The 14200-nt window shown below is 50.6% G+C and overlaps 1 protein-coding gene across 3 annotated transcripts in view; it reads right to left on the bottom strand.

Annotated features, from left to right (window-relative positions):
- LOC146355909 (E3 ubiquitin-protein ligase TRIM7-like) overlaps nt 1-13683 on the bottom strand; it is a 31294-nt gene extending 17611 nt beyond the window's left edge. The window contains exons 1-2 of one of the 3 annotated variants that reach the window (XM_084830961.1): nt 13429-13683; nt 8170-8621 (exon numbers count right to left, since the gene is read on the bottom strand). In XM_084830961.1, the coding sequence (XP_084687087.1) occupies nt 8170-8621; nt 13429-13486 (510 nt within the window). In that variant the 5' untranslated portion in view covers nt 13487-13683. The remainder of the gene's footprint in view (nt 1-8169; nt 8622-13428) is intronic. The other 2 variants (XM_084830962.1, XM_084830963.1) reach the window with 2 other exon arrangements.
- Between the last annotated feature and the right edge of the window lie 517 nt (nt 13684-14200).

The raw sequence follows: 14200 nt of genomic DNA, 5'->3' as shown, positions 1-14200 counted from the left end.
ATTCAGCCTACTTCCATTAGTTCATGCTCAGTCCGTCTCACACCTGGCGTGTGGCAAGCAGTTCTCGCCCTGGCTCTCGCCCAGGGGAGGCCCCGCTCCTAAAGACCGCAGGCTCCCACCTTGGGCAGGAGAAGCCACTCTTGGACATGAAGCCCCGATCCCCTGTCTCTCACCCGGGTGGGCAAACAGTGAGATGTAGGTACAGCTGTCGTCAGGGAATCCCCGCTCCCACTCAGGGACACCCCACTCACACAGAACAGGCAGTCGATGGACAAGCAGGAAGTAAATAAACCAAGGAAGAAGGAGAAAATAAGGTTTACCTCTGAAAATGTATGTGGAGGAAGGCATCAGGCAGGCAGCAGGGGACATCGCCCTGCCTGCATACCAGATATGGTAGAAATTCTCACACACACACCCCTAGACCTCGGGTCTCTGTGGAGAGACACGAACCGGGCGGGGAAGGAAGCGCCTTCCCCCCCCCCCCCCGATCCTAGTGTTGCAGAGGCTTCCCGGATCATCGGATCAACCAGACCGAAATTAGGTAATTTAGTTTGGTGAAAAAAGTGTTTTGGAGGGCTGTACCTGGCCATCCTATTTAATTTTAAAGCTGTTTATGGGGGCTGCGGCTGGAGATTATTTTTTTTAACAAAACAATGTAACTGCATATGGGGTGTGGATCAAAGAAAAACTTACAGAGGCTGTGCCTGGCTTTTTTTCTAAATTTTATAACAAAAACTGTTCAGAGGAGCTGTGGCTGGCAATTTTCAGTTAAAAGAACTGTGTATGAAAGTTCTACTTGGTGATTTTTAAATATGCTTATGGGGCTGTTCCTGGCTGTTCTTGTGATTTTTTTCCTTTTAAAAAAATGCTGATGGGACCTATAACTGGCAATGTTTGTTAATATTTCTTCAAAAATGCTGAGGAAGAGGAAGGAGAAAGAGAGAAAAAAACATTCATTCTCATTTTCTTTTCATTCACTGTAGGTCTGTCCATGTAATAACCAGGGGTGTTTCCATACCAATGGAAGGAGAAGCGAATGGAGGAGTACTGGATTTTTAAAAAGGAATCAGCTTTGCTGTGCTTTGGTCCATGCAGGGCTCCACGAGAGAGTGCTCCACACCAGTAAAAATCACTTCACAGAACATACATAAATGAAGACGGTTCGGAAGCTGCAGCTGGTACAGAACGCGGCGGCTCGCCTGATTAAAGGCAGCCGCCTGCGAGATCACATCACTCCAGTGCTGAAGGAGTTGCACTGGTTACTAGTTGTTTTCCGGGCCAAATTCAAGGTGTTGGTTTTGACCTTTAAAACCCTATATGGTTCCGGCCCAGCCTATCTTAAGGAGCACCTCCAGCAACACTAGACAGACCGCTTAACAAGATCAGCCTCGGATGGCCTTCTCTCTGTCCCATCAGCCAGGAGAGCTAGACTGGTGGGGACGAGGGAGAGGGCCTTTTCTGTGGTGGCCCCCACTCCGATGAACTCCCTCCAAAGGGAACTCCACCATGCCCCCTCTTTAATGAGCTTCCACCGTGCATTAAAAACGTGGATCACTGCCTTGTTGTGGTGAAGGGGCTTTCTGTGAAGCCATAAGCTATGCCGTGCAGGGCCACCCAAGACGGACAGGTCATGGCAGAGAGTTCTGACAAAATGTGGTCCACTGGAGAAGGAAATGGCAACCCACTCCTGTATTCTTGCCAAGAAAACCCCATGGAACGTATCACAAGGCTAAAAGAGATGACGCTGGAAGATGAGCCCCTCAGGTCGGAAGGTGTCCAATATACTACTGGGGAAGAGCAGAGGGAATTTCCAAGTAGCGCCAGAAAGAGTGAAGCGGCTGGGCCAAACCCGAAAGGACACTCAGCTGTGGATGTGTCTGGTGGTGAAAAGAAAGTCCGATGCTGTAAAGAACAATATTGTTTAGGAACTTGGACTGTAAGGTCAATGAATCAAGGTAAGCTGGAGGTGGTCAAACATGAGATGGCAAGATTGAACATCGACATCTTGGGAATCAGCAAACTAAAATGGATAAGCATGGGCGAATTTAATTCAGGTGACCATTATATCTACTACTGTGGGCAAGAATCCCTTAGAAGAAATGGAATAGCACTCATCATCAACAAAAGGGTGGGAAAAGCAGTACTGGGGTACAATCTCAAAAATGATAGAATGATGAATGATCTCAGTACGAATCCAAGGCAAACCATTCAACATCACAGTAATTCAAGTGTATGCCCCAACCACTGAGGCCGAAGAAGCTGAGGTTGATCGGTTCTATGAAGACCTACAACACCTTCTAGAACTAACACGAAAAAAAGATGTCCTCTTCAGCGTAGGAAATCAAGAAATAACCGGGATAACAGGCAAGCATGGCCCTGGTGTACAAAATGAAACAGGACAAAGGCTAATAGAGTTTTGCCAAGAGAACATGCTGATCATAGCAAACACTCTTTTCCAACAGCACAAGAGGTGACTCTACACATGGACATCACCAGATGGTCAATACTGAAATCAGATTGATTATGTACTTTGCAGTCAAAGATGGAGAAGCTCCATACAATCAGTAAAAACAAGACCTGGAGCTGACTGTGGCTCAGATCATGAGCTGCTTCTTGCAAACCTTCGGCTTAAATTGAAGAACGTAGGGAAAACCACTAAACCATTCAGGTATGACCTAAATCATATCCCTTATGAATATACAGTGGAGGTGAGGAATAGATTTCAGGGATTAGACCTGATAGACAGAGTGCCTGAGGAACTATGGACGGAGATCCGTAACATTGTTCAGGAGGCAGCAACTCAATCCATCCCAAAGAAAAAGAAATGCAAGAAAGCAAAGTGGCTGTCTAATGAGGCTTTACAAGTAGCTGAGGAAAGAAGCGAAGCGAAAAGCAAGGGAGAAAGGGGAAGATATACCCAACTGAATGCAGAGTTCCAGAGAATAGCAAGGAGAGACAAGAAGGCCTTCTTAAATGAACAATGCAAAGAAATCGAGGAAAACAACAGAATGGGAAAGACTAGAGATCTCTTCAAGACAATTGGAGATCTCAAGGGAACGTTTTGTGCAGACATGATAAAGGACAAAGAAGGCAGGGACCTAACAGAAGAAGATGAAATTAAGAAGAGGTGGAAAGAATACACAGAAGAACTATATAGGAAAGATCTGAATGTCCCTGATAGCCATGGTAGTGCGGTCACTGAACTTGAGCCGGACATCCTAGAGAGTGAAGTCAAGTGGGCCTTAGGAAGCATTACTAACAACAAAGCTAGCAGAGATGACAGTATTCCAGCTGAGCTATTTAAGATCCTAAAAGATGATGCTGTTAAAGTGCTGCACTCAATATGCCAACAAATTTGGAACACTCAACAATGGCCACAAGACTGGAAAAGGTCAGTTTACTTTCCAATTCCAAAGAAGGGCAACGCCAAAGAGTGTTCAAACTACCGTACAGTTGCGCTCATTTCACATGCCAGCAAGGTGATGCTCAAAATCCTACAAGCTACGCTTCAGCAGTATGTAAACCGAGAACTACCGGAAGTACAAGCTGGGTTTCGAAGAGGCAGAGGAACTAGAGATCAAATCGCCAACATTCGCTGGATCATGGAGAAAGCAAGAGAATTCCAGAAAAACATCTACTTCTGCTTCATTGACTACGCTAAAACCTTTGATTGTGTGGATCACAACAAACTGTGGCAAATTCTTAAAGAGATGGGAGTACCAGACCACCTTACCTGTCTCCTGAGAAACCTGTACGAGGGTCAAGAAGCAACAGTAAGAACCAGACATGGAACAACCGATTGGTTCAAAATTGGGAAAGGAGTACGACAAGGCTGCATATTGTTGCCCTGCTTATTTAATTTATATGCAGAGTACATCATGAGAAATGCCGGGTTGGATGAATCACAGGTCAGAATTAAGATTGCCGGGAGAATTATCAACAACCTCAGATACGCAGACGATACCACCCTAATGGCAGAAAGCGAAGAGGATCTCAAGAGCCTCTTGTTGAGGGTGAAAGAGGAGAGTGCAAAAGCTGGTTTGAAACTCAACATTAAAAAAACGAAGATCATGGCATCTGGCCCCATCACTTCCTGGCATATAGAAGGGGAAGAAATGGAAGCAGTGACAGATTTTACTTTCTTGGGCTCCAAGATCACCGCAGACGGTGACTGTAGCCATGAAATTCAAAGACGCTTGCTCCTTGGGAGGAAAGCTATGGCAAATCTAGACAGCATAGTAAGAAGCAGAGACATCACTTTGCCGACAAAGGTTCGTATAATCAAAGCTATGGTTTTCCCTGTAGCAACATATGGCTGTGAGAGCTGGACTATAAGGAAGGCTGAGCGCTGAAGAATCGATGCTTTCAAACTGTGGTGCTGGAGAAGACTCTTACGAGTCCCCTGGACTGCAAGGAAGTCAGATCAGTCAATCCTAAAGGGAATCAACCCTGAGTGCTCATTGGAAGGACAGATACTGAAGCTGAAGCTGAAATATTTTGGCCACCTAATGCAAAGAGAAAACTCCCTGGAAAAGACCCTGATGCTGGGAAAGATTGGAGGCAAAAGGAGAAGGGGACGGCAGAGGATAAGGTGGCTAGATAGCATCACTGATGCAATGAATATGGACTTGAGCACACTCCAGGAGAGAACGCAGGACAGGAAGGCCTGGCGTGCTATGGTCCATGGGGTCACGAAGAGTTGGACACAACTGAACGACTGAACACCAACAACAGGGGTATTTTAGAAAATGTTTTTATTGTAGAATTTTATTGTTTTAAACTGTTTTATTATATGCTGTACATCGCCCAGAGTGGCTGGGTGACCAGCCAGATGGGCGATTAATAAATTTGATAGATAGATAGATAGATAGATAGATAGATAGATAGATACTTCCAGGTGGGGTTGGGGGTTGGAGTGAAAGTCATCTGACTGGCAGGGGCTGCTCAACCAAGAAGAGAGGCTCCCCCCCCCACTTTCTCCTTTCCCCTGAAAGTCCAGATGCACCTGCATTTCAGGAGTAAGCCTCATTGAGCACAATGGGAGTTACGTCCGAGTAGACACACATATGCTTGCACTGGGAAAGACCGGTGGCGGGGGACATGGATGGGAAACCAGCCCCTTTTCTAACTCGATGCTGCACTGGATCTGTATAACAAAGATGTGGAGTAGTTACTTCCTAAGGCAATAAATCAAACAATGGAGAATCGGAGCCTCGAGATCGCGCTTTACGGCATTCAGGGAATTTGTGCTTTAAACTGTGCCATTTCAAGCGAGGGGGATCAATGTAAATTATGATGTGGGCATTCAGGGGACAAGCCTCAATGGGAGTTACTTCTGAGGAGACACTAATGGGTTTGTGCAGGGATGGGAAACACACAGGAAATACCCCTTGACCGGGGGCAGGGTGAAAGGCAGCCCCTGGGCAGGGCTAGCAGACCTGAGGCCAATGTGGGGGTTGGGGCACACAGCAACTACACCGGGGAGAACCCGACTTCAGGAAAAGAATCGGACTTGAAGCAGCCTCAGGAAATCCCATTTTTCCCTGATAAGCTCTGGGTGGCTGCTGGATGGCCACAACGTCCTCTATCCCTAATGGCCTCCACACACAGCCACCTCCGAGTAAATCGCTCATGGAGACACCCCCCCAGGAGGTGGAGTCTGTGGAACATCTCCTGTTTTGCGACTTATAGGTCAGTGGTTGAGAGCAAATTATTGCCCCTTTATCGGCCACTTTCCAGGTAGAACAGCCCAATTCTAGGGACACTGTTGGCCCGGAGATTCAAGACGTTCAGGGGCAGGTCAGTTAGGGTGCAATCTTAATAGCTCCACCCTCGATGCTCATGAGTCTCCAAACTCGGAAGCTTCCAAGCATTCGAATGGGGAGCAGGACACACAATGTGCCCTCCGCTCTGCGTTTTTTGCGAGACAAGCTTTTCTGCCGGTTTAACTGGGGGTTGCAGAGGGGGCGGGAAGGAGGGTGGAGAGGCCTCGAGAGAGCTCGTATCCTGGCCTCTCCAGTCCCCTTCCTGCCCGCTGGAACACCCCCTTTACCCCCTCTCCAAGGTGGAGTTCCTAGCCTTGGAGAGGCAGCTGGAGCAGTGCTTTCTTCACCGGCGGGCGGGGGCGGGGCGCAGATTCCCGGACCTGAATGCTGTCTCTGACCTGGGATCCAGGAATCTGGAATATCCTACAGCCCCCCAGATGCTGTCAAGGGGCTATAGGGCTGCTCCCTTGGAGGCTGTTAGTGACAGTGAGAGAGTGGGAGACAGGGAAGGGATGCTATTGGTTAGCTGAAGGGAGCAGAGCTTATTGCTGGGGAAAGAGGAAGCTGGTCTGAAAGACTCTTCTGGAGGGAGACCTGTCTCGAGCTGGTGGCTGTGGAGAGCAGGAGGCCGTGCTGTGAGAGGTTCTGGTGAAGCCTCACCCGGGCAGCAGCACCCAGCAGCAGGGGGATTCCGTCCGAGATCCCGAGGTGAGAGCCCACATTTCCTCACTTCCCACCGTGGCTTCCCAGAAATAGCTGCCTGCTGTGAATCCCTCAGGTCCCGGCTCAAGAGCACCTGTGTCAAATCTCTCAGCTTGCTAAGGCAGATCCCGAGATTTGTCTCTCCATCTCATGCTTTTATGAAGCTCGGATAGGGTTGGGGATGAGCTCTGTCTGGGTCTAGAGGCACATTGGCTTGTGGGGTTAGACTGATAAGAGAAAAAGAACATAGATCTGGGTGAATGATGGACGTTCTGAGCCTAAACAGATCATAGGAATCACATTTCCTCTAAAATCAGTAGGATTTCCACGCACTTCATTTGGTATTGGGATGTTACTCTGGCTTCTTCCAGAGTCTACCAAGACTAACACATCCTTGGAAAATGCCAGGGCAGTCCTCTTTCTCTCCCTTTCTAGTTTCTAGCCCTACCTTTTCTCTCTGCTCTAACTTCCTATTTTCCCCTCCCTCCCAGCGTGGAGCCTCACTATTTCACTCCCCACCCCCACTGGCTGTTTAGCTCATTTTTGACCAGCCTCACAGCAGCCCCCACAGCAGCCATTCTGTGACTAGCCACATTCTCCATAGGAGCCATTTTGTGGTGGTGCCCACAGCAGTTTCTCAAATCGCCAAATGTGCCCACGGGTCCAAAAAGGTTGGGGACCCCTGACCTAGCATAGCCACCTTGATCTCCATTTTCTTGGTGGAGAGGCAGAGTACAAACAAAATAAATACATATCCAACACCAATGTATCTTCAACAGCTGCCAGAACAGGGGACTTACTTGGCATATGGCATAAGTGGATCACAGGATTGCAGTATCAATATATGTAGGGCAGAGCAGGGGGACCATGGATCCAGGAATTTTCCCCATACTGCCTGAGGGGAGATTGACTCCCTCTGCAGACCCCACCCCTTGCTTGAGGCCCACCTCCAGGAGTCTGCTGGGGGTAGGGAAGGGAGCAGAAATCCTTCTGTTACCTGCAGTCACTGATCAGAAATAACAGGGGGATTCCCCTCCCTCCCCCTGCACAATTTCCCTGGAGGCTACCAGAGGCTTGGGGAGGGGGCACAGAGGGGAATCCCTGTTATCTCCAATCAATAATAGGAGATAACAGGGGGATTCAGTTTTGTGCTCCTCTCGCCCTCCCACCTGCTAAGAGCTTTTCCTGCACCGCACTTGGTTCATCGGGGAGGATGCAGCACGAGAGAAGCAGCCACAGTGGTGGGGAATAATCATGTCACAGGCTGTGGCTAGGCCACATGACAGCAGTGGGGGTGGCCATGCCCCATAGTATCATCTGGCCCATGGAGGGCTGGGTGGGGGGTAATTTGGGCCCCATCCAAAACAGTTGCCCGCCCATGACGCAGAGCGACAGTGAGATGCAGCAGTCCTGGCCTTCACCTTCGATCATGTCCCAGACTCTTTGCTGGGGTTCCACAGCAACTGAATCTATCTGGAAAGGTTTCCTCAATTGCAAAAACAAAAGCTCATTACAACAAAAGCCGATTTTTGAAGTCTAAAGTAAACGCTGGATCAGAGCAAGGCTCCATCTAATCTGGCGTTGTGTTCACACACTGGCCAAGCAAACCGTGGGAGTTGCTTTCCAGCCCCATTAAAAGGAAAGTGCATGTTTCACACACATTGGGAGGCCTCCATTACCAGAGACCCGGACGCTTCCCTACCTGGTATTCCTGAGCAGCCTCTTCCTTCAGAAGCACAGCGTGCGATTCATGTTCTGGGGAGCGCTTGCACTTCCAGCACACCAGCTCTTCGTCTTCTTTGCAGAACAGGCGCAGCTTTTCCTCGTGTCTCGCACACAGGCTCTCTCTTTCTAGGTTTAGCGGCAGGAGTTTGATTTTTTCTACTATATTTGCCAGCTGCCAGTTGGGCCGGAAGTTGCCTTTCTGGATCCGGGCTTTGCACACGGGACACGCCAAGTCCCCCAGTTCTTCCCATGTCTCACAGTACTCCGTGATGCAGCCCCGACAGTAGTTGTGGCCACAGTCCAGAGTCACCGGGTCTCTGAGATACTCCATGCAGACGGGGCACGTGGCTTCCTGTTCCACCTCTGTGGATGGCGGGACAGCGGCCATGGCGGATGGCATCCCTGTGGTTTTGCTGTGAGAAGAGGCAGCTGTGGGAGGACAGAGATATGAGAGGGGGCTGGAGAAAGAAAACACGCCTGTTGCAGAATAACTGCGGGCAGTGACTATTTCAAACTTCATCCAGTGAGAGCAAGTCTCTAAGAGCCTTTCTGCCCGAGGCTTTTATTGTGTGCTCGTGATTGCTCACTGACAGGACTTTTCAGGTCCTTTACATGACGATGTCATCTTCCAGGGCCTCTCCCTTGCTTTGCAACCATTATCGTGGTTTTTTTCATAACCAGGAAAGTGTGGTATTTTTTCTGAATGGCCTCTATAGCGCCATAGAAACCTCATGTAATTGTTCAATTCCGTTATACCACAGCACCACCCAGTGGCCGCATAAGGTAACATATAGAAAGCCAGAGAAAGAAAAACTTCAAGGAAAAATGTGTAATGGAGCTGATCCTAATCCCACAACACTTCTAGAAGCAGAAGCCTCAGTAGAGATACGGGTTAAAGCTTCATGTTGAAAAGCCCCACTACAAGGTATCCCCCATCATCGCTCCCACTGTCCTGAACTTGCTTAAGAACAACTACCACCACCACCACCACAACTAAAACCCCAGCATTTGGAGTCTATATCTGGGTCATCAGAGACGAGTGCTTCAGTGCCTCTTGCATTGTTGGAGGAACTAATTGGGGCTTTTGCATGGGGCTTTTACTCCGGGTCTCCTCCACCCACAAACCGATAGTGTCCGATGATGCACGCTGCTCTCCATAGCTAGCCCGGCATTTCTTGCCCTAAATCTGGTGTTTTTTCAAACTCGTTCTGTGTCGGATTTTCCTGTCACAGCAGCTTCAGGGCTGTTCCAGAGTCTGTGTGACCTCAGCTGGCTTCGGCGCAAGCTGGTGGTAGCAGCACTGATTGGCGGAAGGGAACGTGGCGTGGGGCAGGGGCTTGGGGAGAGCAGAGGGGAAAACATTGCCCAGAAGTAACTTGTTGCCTTCAGTTCCGCTTTGCTGCGTACAGGAGCAGCCCTGCTGCTTCGAAACTGCGCTGTCGTGAACATGGGCTCAGTCGCCGCCTCTGGCTTTCAACAGTCACTGAGCTTGGGAGTGGGGGTGGGGAGCCACCCTGCTGGTTTGAAACTGCGCAACTACGAAGCAGCGCAGCTGAGAAAGGGTGGACGCCAGTTGATTGGAAGCTGTGCAGGTAAGAAAGGGTGGATGCCTGGGTGGATGATGTTCATGAACATGTACTCAGAAGCACTTCATTGAGCCTGTGGGGGGCGGGGGAGCCTGTGGATTGGGCGGTTAATACACATCAGAGACCATGTGCCAGTTGCTCTCCCTCCTCGCCAGCTCAGCACTCTCTGCTCCCAGCACCCCTTGCACTACCGCTCGTTCGGATCCGTCTCCGGGCGGCAGCGGCTGCCTGCTAGCCTGCCCGCCTCAGAAATGTGTGTGTGTAGGTGGGGTGGGTAGGGTTTTGCCCAAATGGCTTCACAAAGCGTTTCCGTTTAGATTGGCGCTGGGTCATTACAGACATCTAAGCCTGGAAAGATTAAGAAGTGGAAAGTTGCTCTGGCTTCCAGATGTCCTGTTTCTGTAGATTTGAAATTGAGACTGATACAACACAGGTGGATGCCTCCTGTATATAGGAGACCATAGAGGCTTGTGAAGAAGAAGCTGGTTAGCTCTGCCAAGTGCTGGTGATGCAGTGAAAAGAATGACTCGCTGAGGCATTTGGTGTGGGCCTGTCCTGTTGCGGCTTTTTGGCTTCCTTGGAAGTCACCTCTCGCCTAAATTTCCTTCTTGAAATATCTGTGAGAATGGCTGATGTGCCTGCACTTTTACATTATACGTCCCTGTGATGTGGGGATTAACAGATAGACAGCCAAAATGGATATTGAGAGCCAGTAACAAAGAGACTTATACTTCAGGCATGGAAGAATAAAGACCTATCACACAATGGACTGAAGATCTTACTGCATTTGCTACATTTGAACATATATCCGACAGCCGTCAGTCTCGTCTTATTTACACTTGCCAAATGTCCAAGTTGAATAGCAAATATGAAGAAACGAGGCCTTCAGATGGGGAGTGTGTGTGTGTGTGTGTGTGTGTGTGGAGGGGGGGAGAATGCCCTTTCCTGCCCCTTCAGCATTCTGGAGTAGGCTATATTCTTGCATTAATAAGTTTCAGGATCCAAGATGAAATAACCTATCATTGAAACTTGTATTCAGTAAGTACATAATTAAAAAAATATTTTACAGGGAGAGAGAAATGCCCTCCTACCAAAAGGCTGGTCTTAACGGTTACACAGCAGTATATATAAGCACAACACTGTCAATGTGACAGTGTCCTCATTACCTGCTCCCAGAAGCGAAAGAGCGAGGCAGGATCTCTCCAGCGGCCCACAGATGTAGCCAGCCCTAGGCTACTTGGTGCCTTTAATACATCTGTGGAGGGCAGCGCAACAGAACTCTCTGTGCCCTGCAGTTTGAGCCTGAGGAAGTCTTTAGATCAGTGTCAGGGTGGAAACTGAGCCAACAGAGCCCCAGAGCAGTTCTGATTCTGAGGTGGAACAGCAATCCGTGGGAGAGGAGCTCGCTCATCTCTCACAAGCACAGCAGCTGGCAGAGATTCCTCCTGCCAGCATTCTGGGGAGAGATAGTGACCCTGGCAGCGAGAGAGCGCCGGAGGGGGCCTTGCTGGACGCTCAGCGCAGACGCAGGGAGCGACGACAGATGGAGGGCGCCGAAAGGAGGCATTCCGCTCGTTTGGCGCTCAAACAATGGTCGCGTCCCGAGGAGCCAAGGGAAAGAGGGAGGATCTCTCCATAGCCCATAAGTTCAGAGTCTTCCCGTGGTTCCCCTTCAAACGGGGACCAACTGCCTTACCTGGAGCTTAGGCTACTCTGCTGTCTTTCCCCAGTGCTGTTCCTTGCTTTGGCACTAGCGACTAGTATTCTGAAAGAGTCATAAAGTAATAAAGGAATAAAGTCTCGGAAAGAATTCCTCGTCGTCTGTGTCCTGAGTTGGCTATTGGTGGAGACTGCAAGAGGCAGCTAGGGCGCTCCCGACAATCAGGCCCTCCCTCGCCACTCAGTCTCGCCCTCACACCCACAGATCCACTGTGCTGCTTTGGTGCCCAGAGTGGCCCTGGCATGGCAGAGGGATAAGTGGCAGGAGCCAATGGACAGACGCCATTTTAGGGAGTGAGAGCAGCCATCCGTGTGTGTGATCTTAGTCGGAAGTGTGGGAGAGGGCGGGGTGGGAAGACAAAGGGGTTAGAGACCTGTTTCTCACCCTCTCAAAACACTACAGCCCAATGGGGTCATCCCCTGAAGTGAGTTGGTGGGAGATTCAAGACAGATAAAAAGAAGGGCTTCTTCACACAGCGCACAGCTGAACTATGGAATTTGCTGTCATGAGACGCAGTGATGGCCACCAATTTGGATGGCTTTAAAAGGGGGCTAGACAAATTCCTGGAGGAGAAGGGTATCAATGGCTACTAGTCCTGATGGCGCTATGCTGTCTTCAGTACCAGAAGCAGTAAGGCTATGTACACCAGTTGCTGGGGAACATGGGTGGGAGGGTGCCATTGCACTCACACCTGCTTGTGGGCTTCCCATTGGGGCAGCTGGTTGGCCACTGTGTAAAACAAAATGCTGGACTAGACGGACCCTTGGTCTGATCCAGCATGGCCCTTCTTAAGTTCTTAAATCTCCTTCCTGCATGCAGGGATCCAATGGAAATGGCCCAACCATGCCCTCTATTAACAGTTTATTTTTCTTTATTTGTTTTTTTAAAGATACCGCAGCTACTGACATATTTAGCCTCAGGTCCAGTTAGGCCCATTGGTAGCAGTGATCAGCTGCCTAGGAGCAAAAATGAGGGGGGGGGAGTGAAACCCTCACCACTCGCCTGCCTTCTCTTCAGGGCAGGGAGCTGGGGCGGGAGGATCAAGGAGTTGGGTGTGCTTTGAGTCCCGTATTCCTGCTTTTATTTCTGGGCCCATTCTTCCTGAAGAGGCAAAGGGTGTGTCTGCAATGGTCCAAGGCCAGGGTCTCACAGCCAGGGGGGAGGGCAAATGACCACCCGGAGAACGGCTAGTAGCGGAGGACGCAGCAAACAGCTCAGCACCTGGACCGGCAAACTCCATTTTACCCCTGCAGTCAGGATGGTGCTATAATATCAAAGAGTTCAAAACGTGAACCTGCACGTGCTCAGAGGGTTTGTTTCATCGGGGTTTGCAAACAGCGTGTGCAAACAGCGTGTTTGCAAACCACTACATTGTTGTTTTGCTCTAAGGTATCAGGGATGTACTCCCCAGAAAAGACCCTGATGCTGGGAAAGATCGAAGGCAAAAGGAGAAGGGGACGGCAGAGGATGAGATGGCTAGACAGCATCACCGATGCAATGAATATGGACTTGAGCACGCTCCAGGAGAGAGCGCAGGACAGGAAGGCCTGGCGTGCTGTGGTCCATGGGGTCACGAAGAGTCGGACACGACTGAACGACAACAAAATCAGGGATGTAGAAGCAGTTCTGAGGCACGGAATGAGTCAAGGGGGGGTGGGGGAGGAGAGAAATGTCATTATTTCACAAGTGAAGTCATGCACAAGGCTGGCGAAAGAGGGCCCTGCAAGGCCAGCAATTCCAGGGCCCGAACTGACCCGGCTGCACCACTGAGTGTCCGCAGAGACGTGTTGCGGGAGATCACCTCCCCCCCCCCCGCATCGAACACTGACTTCCTCCCCCCCCCCCGGCTGAAGGCCCTTCCGAAAGAGGGGCAGGAACGCACGCACCCCGCGAGCTTCCCCGATTCCGCGTTCATTCGGCTCGTCTGTACCTTGTGCAGGACCGCGTCGCGCCCTCCTGGACGGAGGCCCCCCTTGATCCGCGCTCATAAACGCGGCGGCAGCAGCAAGCGGCTCACGAGTAGCGCTTTCTCCACGGCTCACCTGCAGGGTCAGCCCCGCCCATCCCGCGCAGAAACGGTGCGGGGAAGGCCTTTGCCTCGCGCCGCAAAGCGCCACGTTGATCGGTGCCAGCCCGGCCGCAGGGCGTCGGGCCAGCTTTCGGTTCTGGGTGTCCGTCTCTCCCTGCGTTCAGCCTTCGGGCTGGGTGGGCGCCGCCTGGTGGACCCGCAGGGTGCTCGCCTGGGCTGGGAAAGGACGTTCCCCTCCGAAAGGGTGGGTGCGGGTTTTGATGAATCATAGAAGAGTACAGGACAGTAGGGTTGGAAGGGGCCTACAAGGCCATCGAGGCCCACCCCCAACTCGTGTGCGCGCTTATTCCGGAGCAAAGTCCCCTGAGCTGAACGGCGTTACGTCCAAGGAAACATCAGCGCGGCTGCTTCCAGACAGGCGGCTCCTGACACCAACTATCGCTGTAATGCGCGTGTAAAGAAAATACTGACGATGCAAAAAGGGAAACGTTCGGCTCCGGAAGGTGGTGCTTGGGGAGTATTGCTTGGTCCCATGGATTCTCCAGTGCGGGGCTGTGCAGGGGTCCTTTTTGTCCCCCACGCTGTTCAACACCTGCGTGAAACGGCTGAGTGTGGTCATCCGGGGTTTTGGAGTGCGCTGTCTTCGGTGTGCTGCTGACACGCAGCTCTACTT

Source organism: Heloderma suspectum, chromosome 2 (assembly GCF_057233095.1).
Source record: "Heloderma suspectum isolate Gila_16-S chromosome 2, 16-S_ref, whole genome shotgun sequence".
NCBI classification, from domain to species: domain Eukaryota; kingdom Metazoa; phylum Chordata; class Lepidosauria; order Squamata; family Helodermatidae; genus Heloderma; species Heloderma suspectum.
Note: the sequence above shows the minus strand (reverse complement) of the source record. Positions and strands in the feature narration are given on the sequence as shown.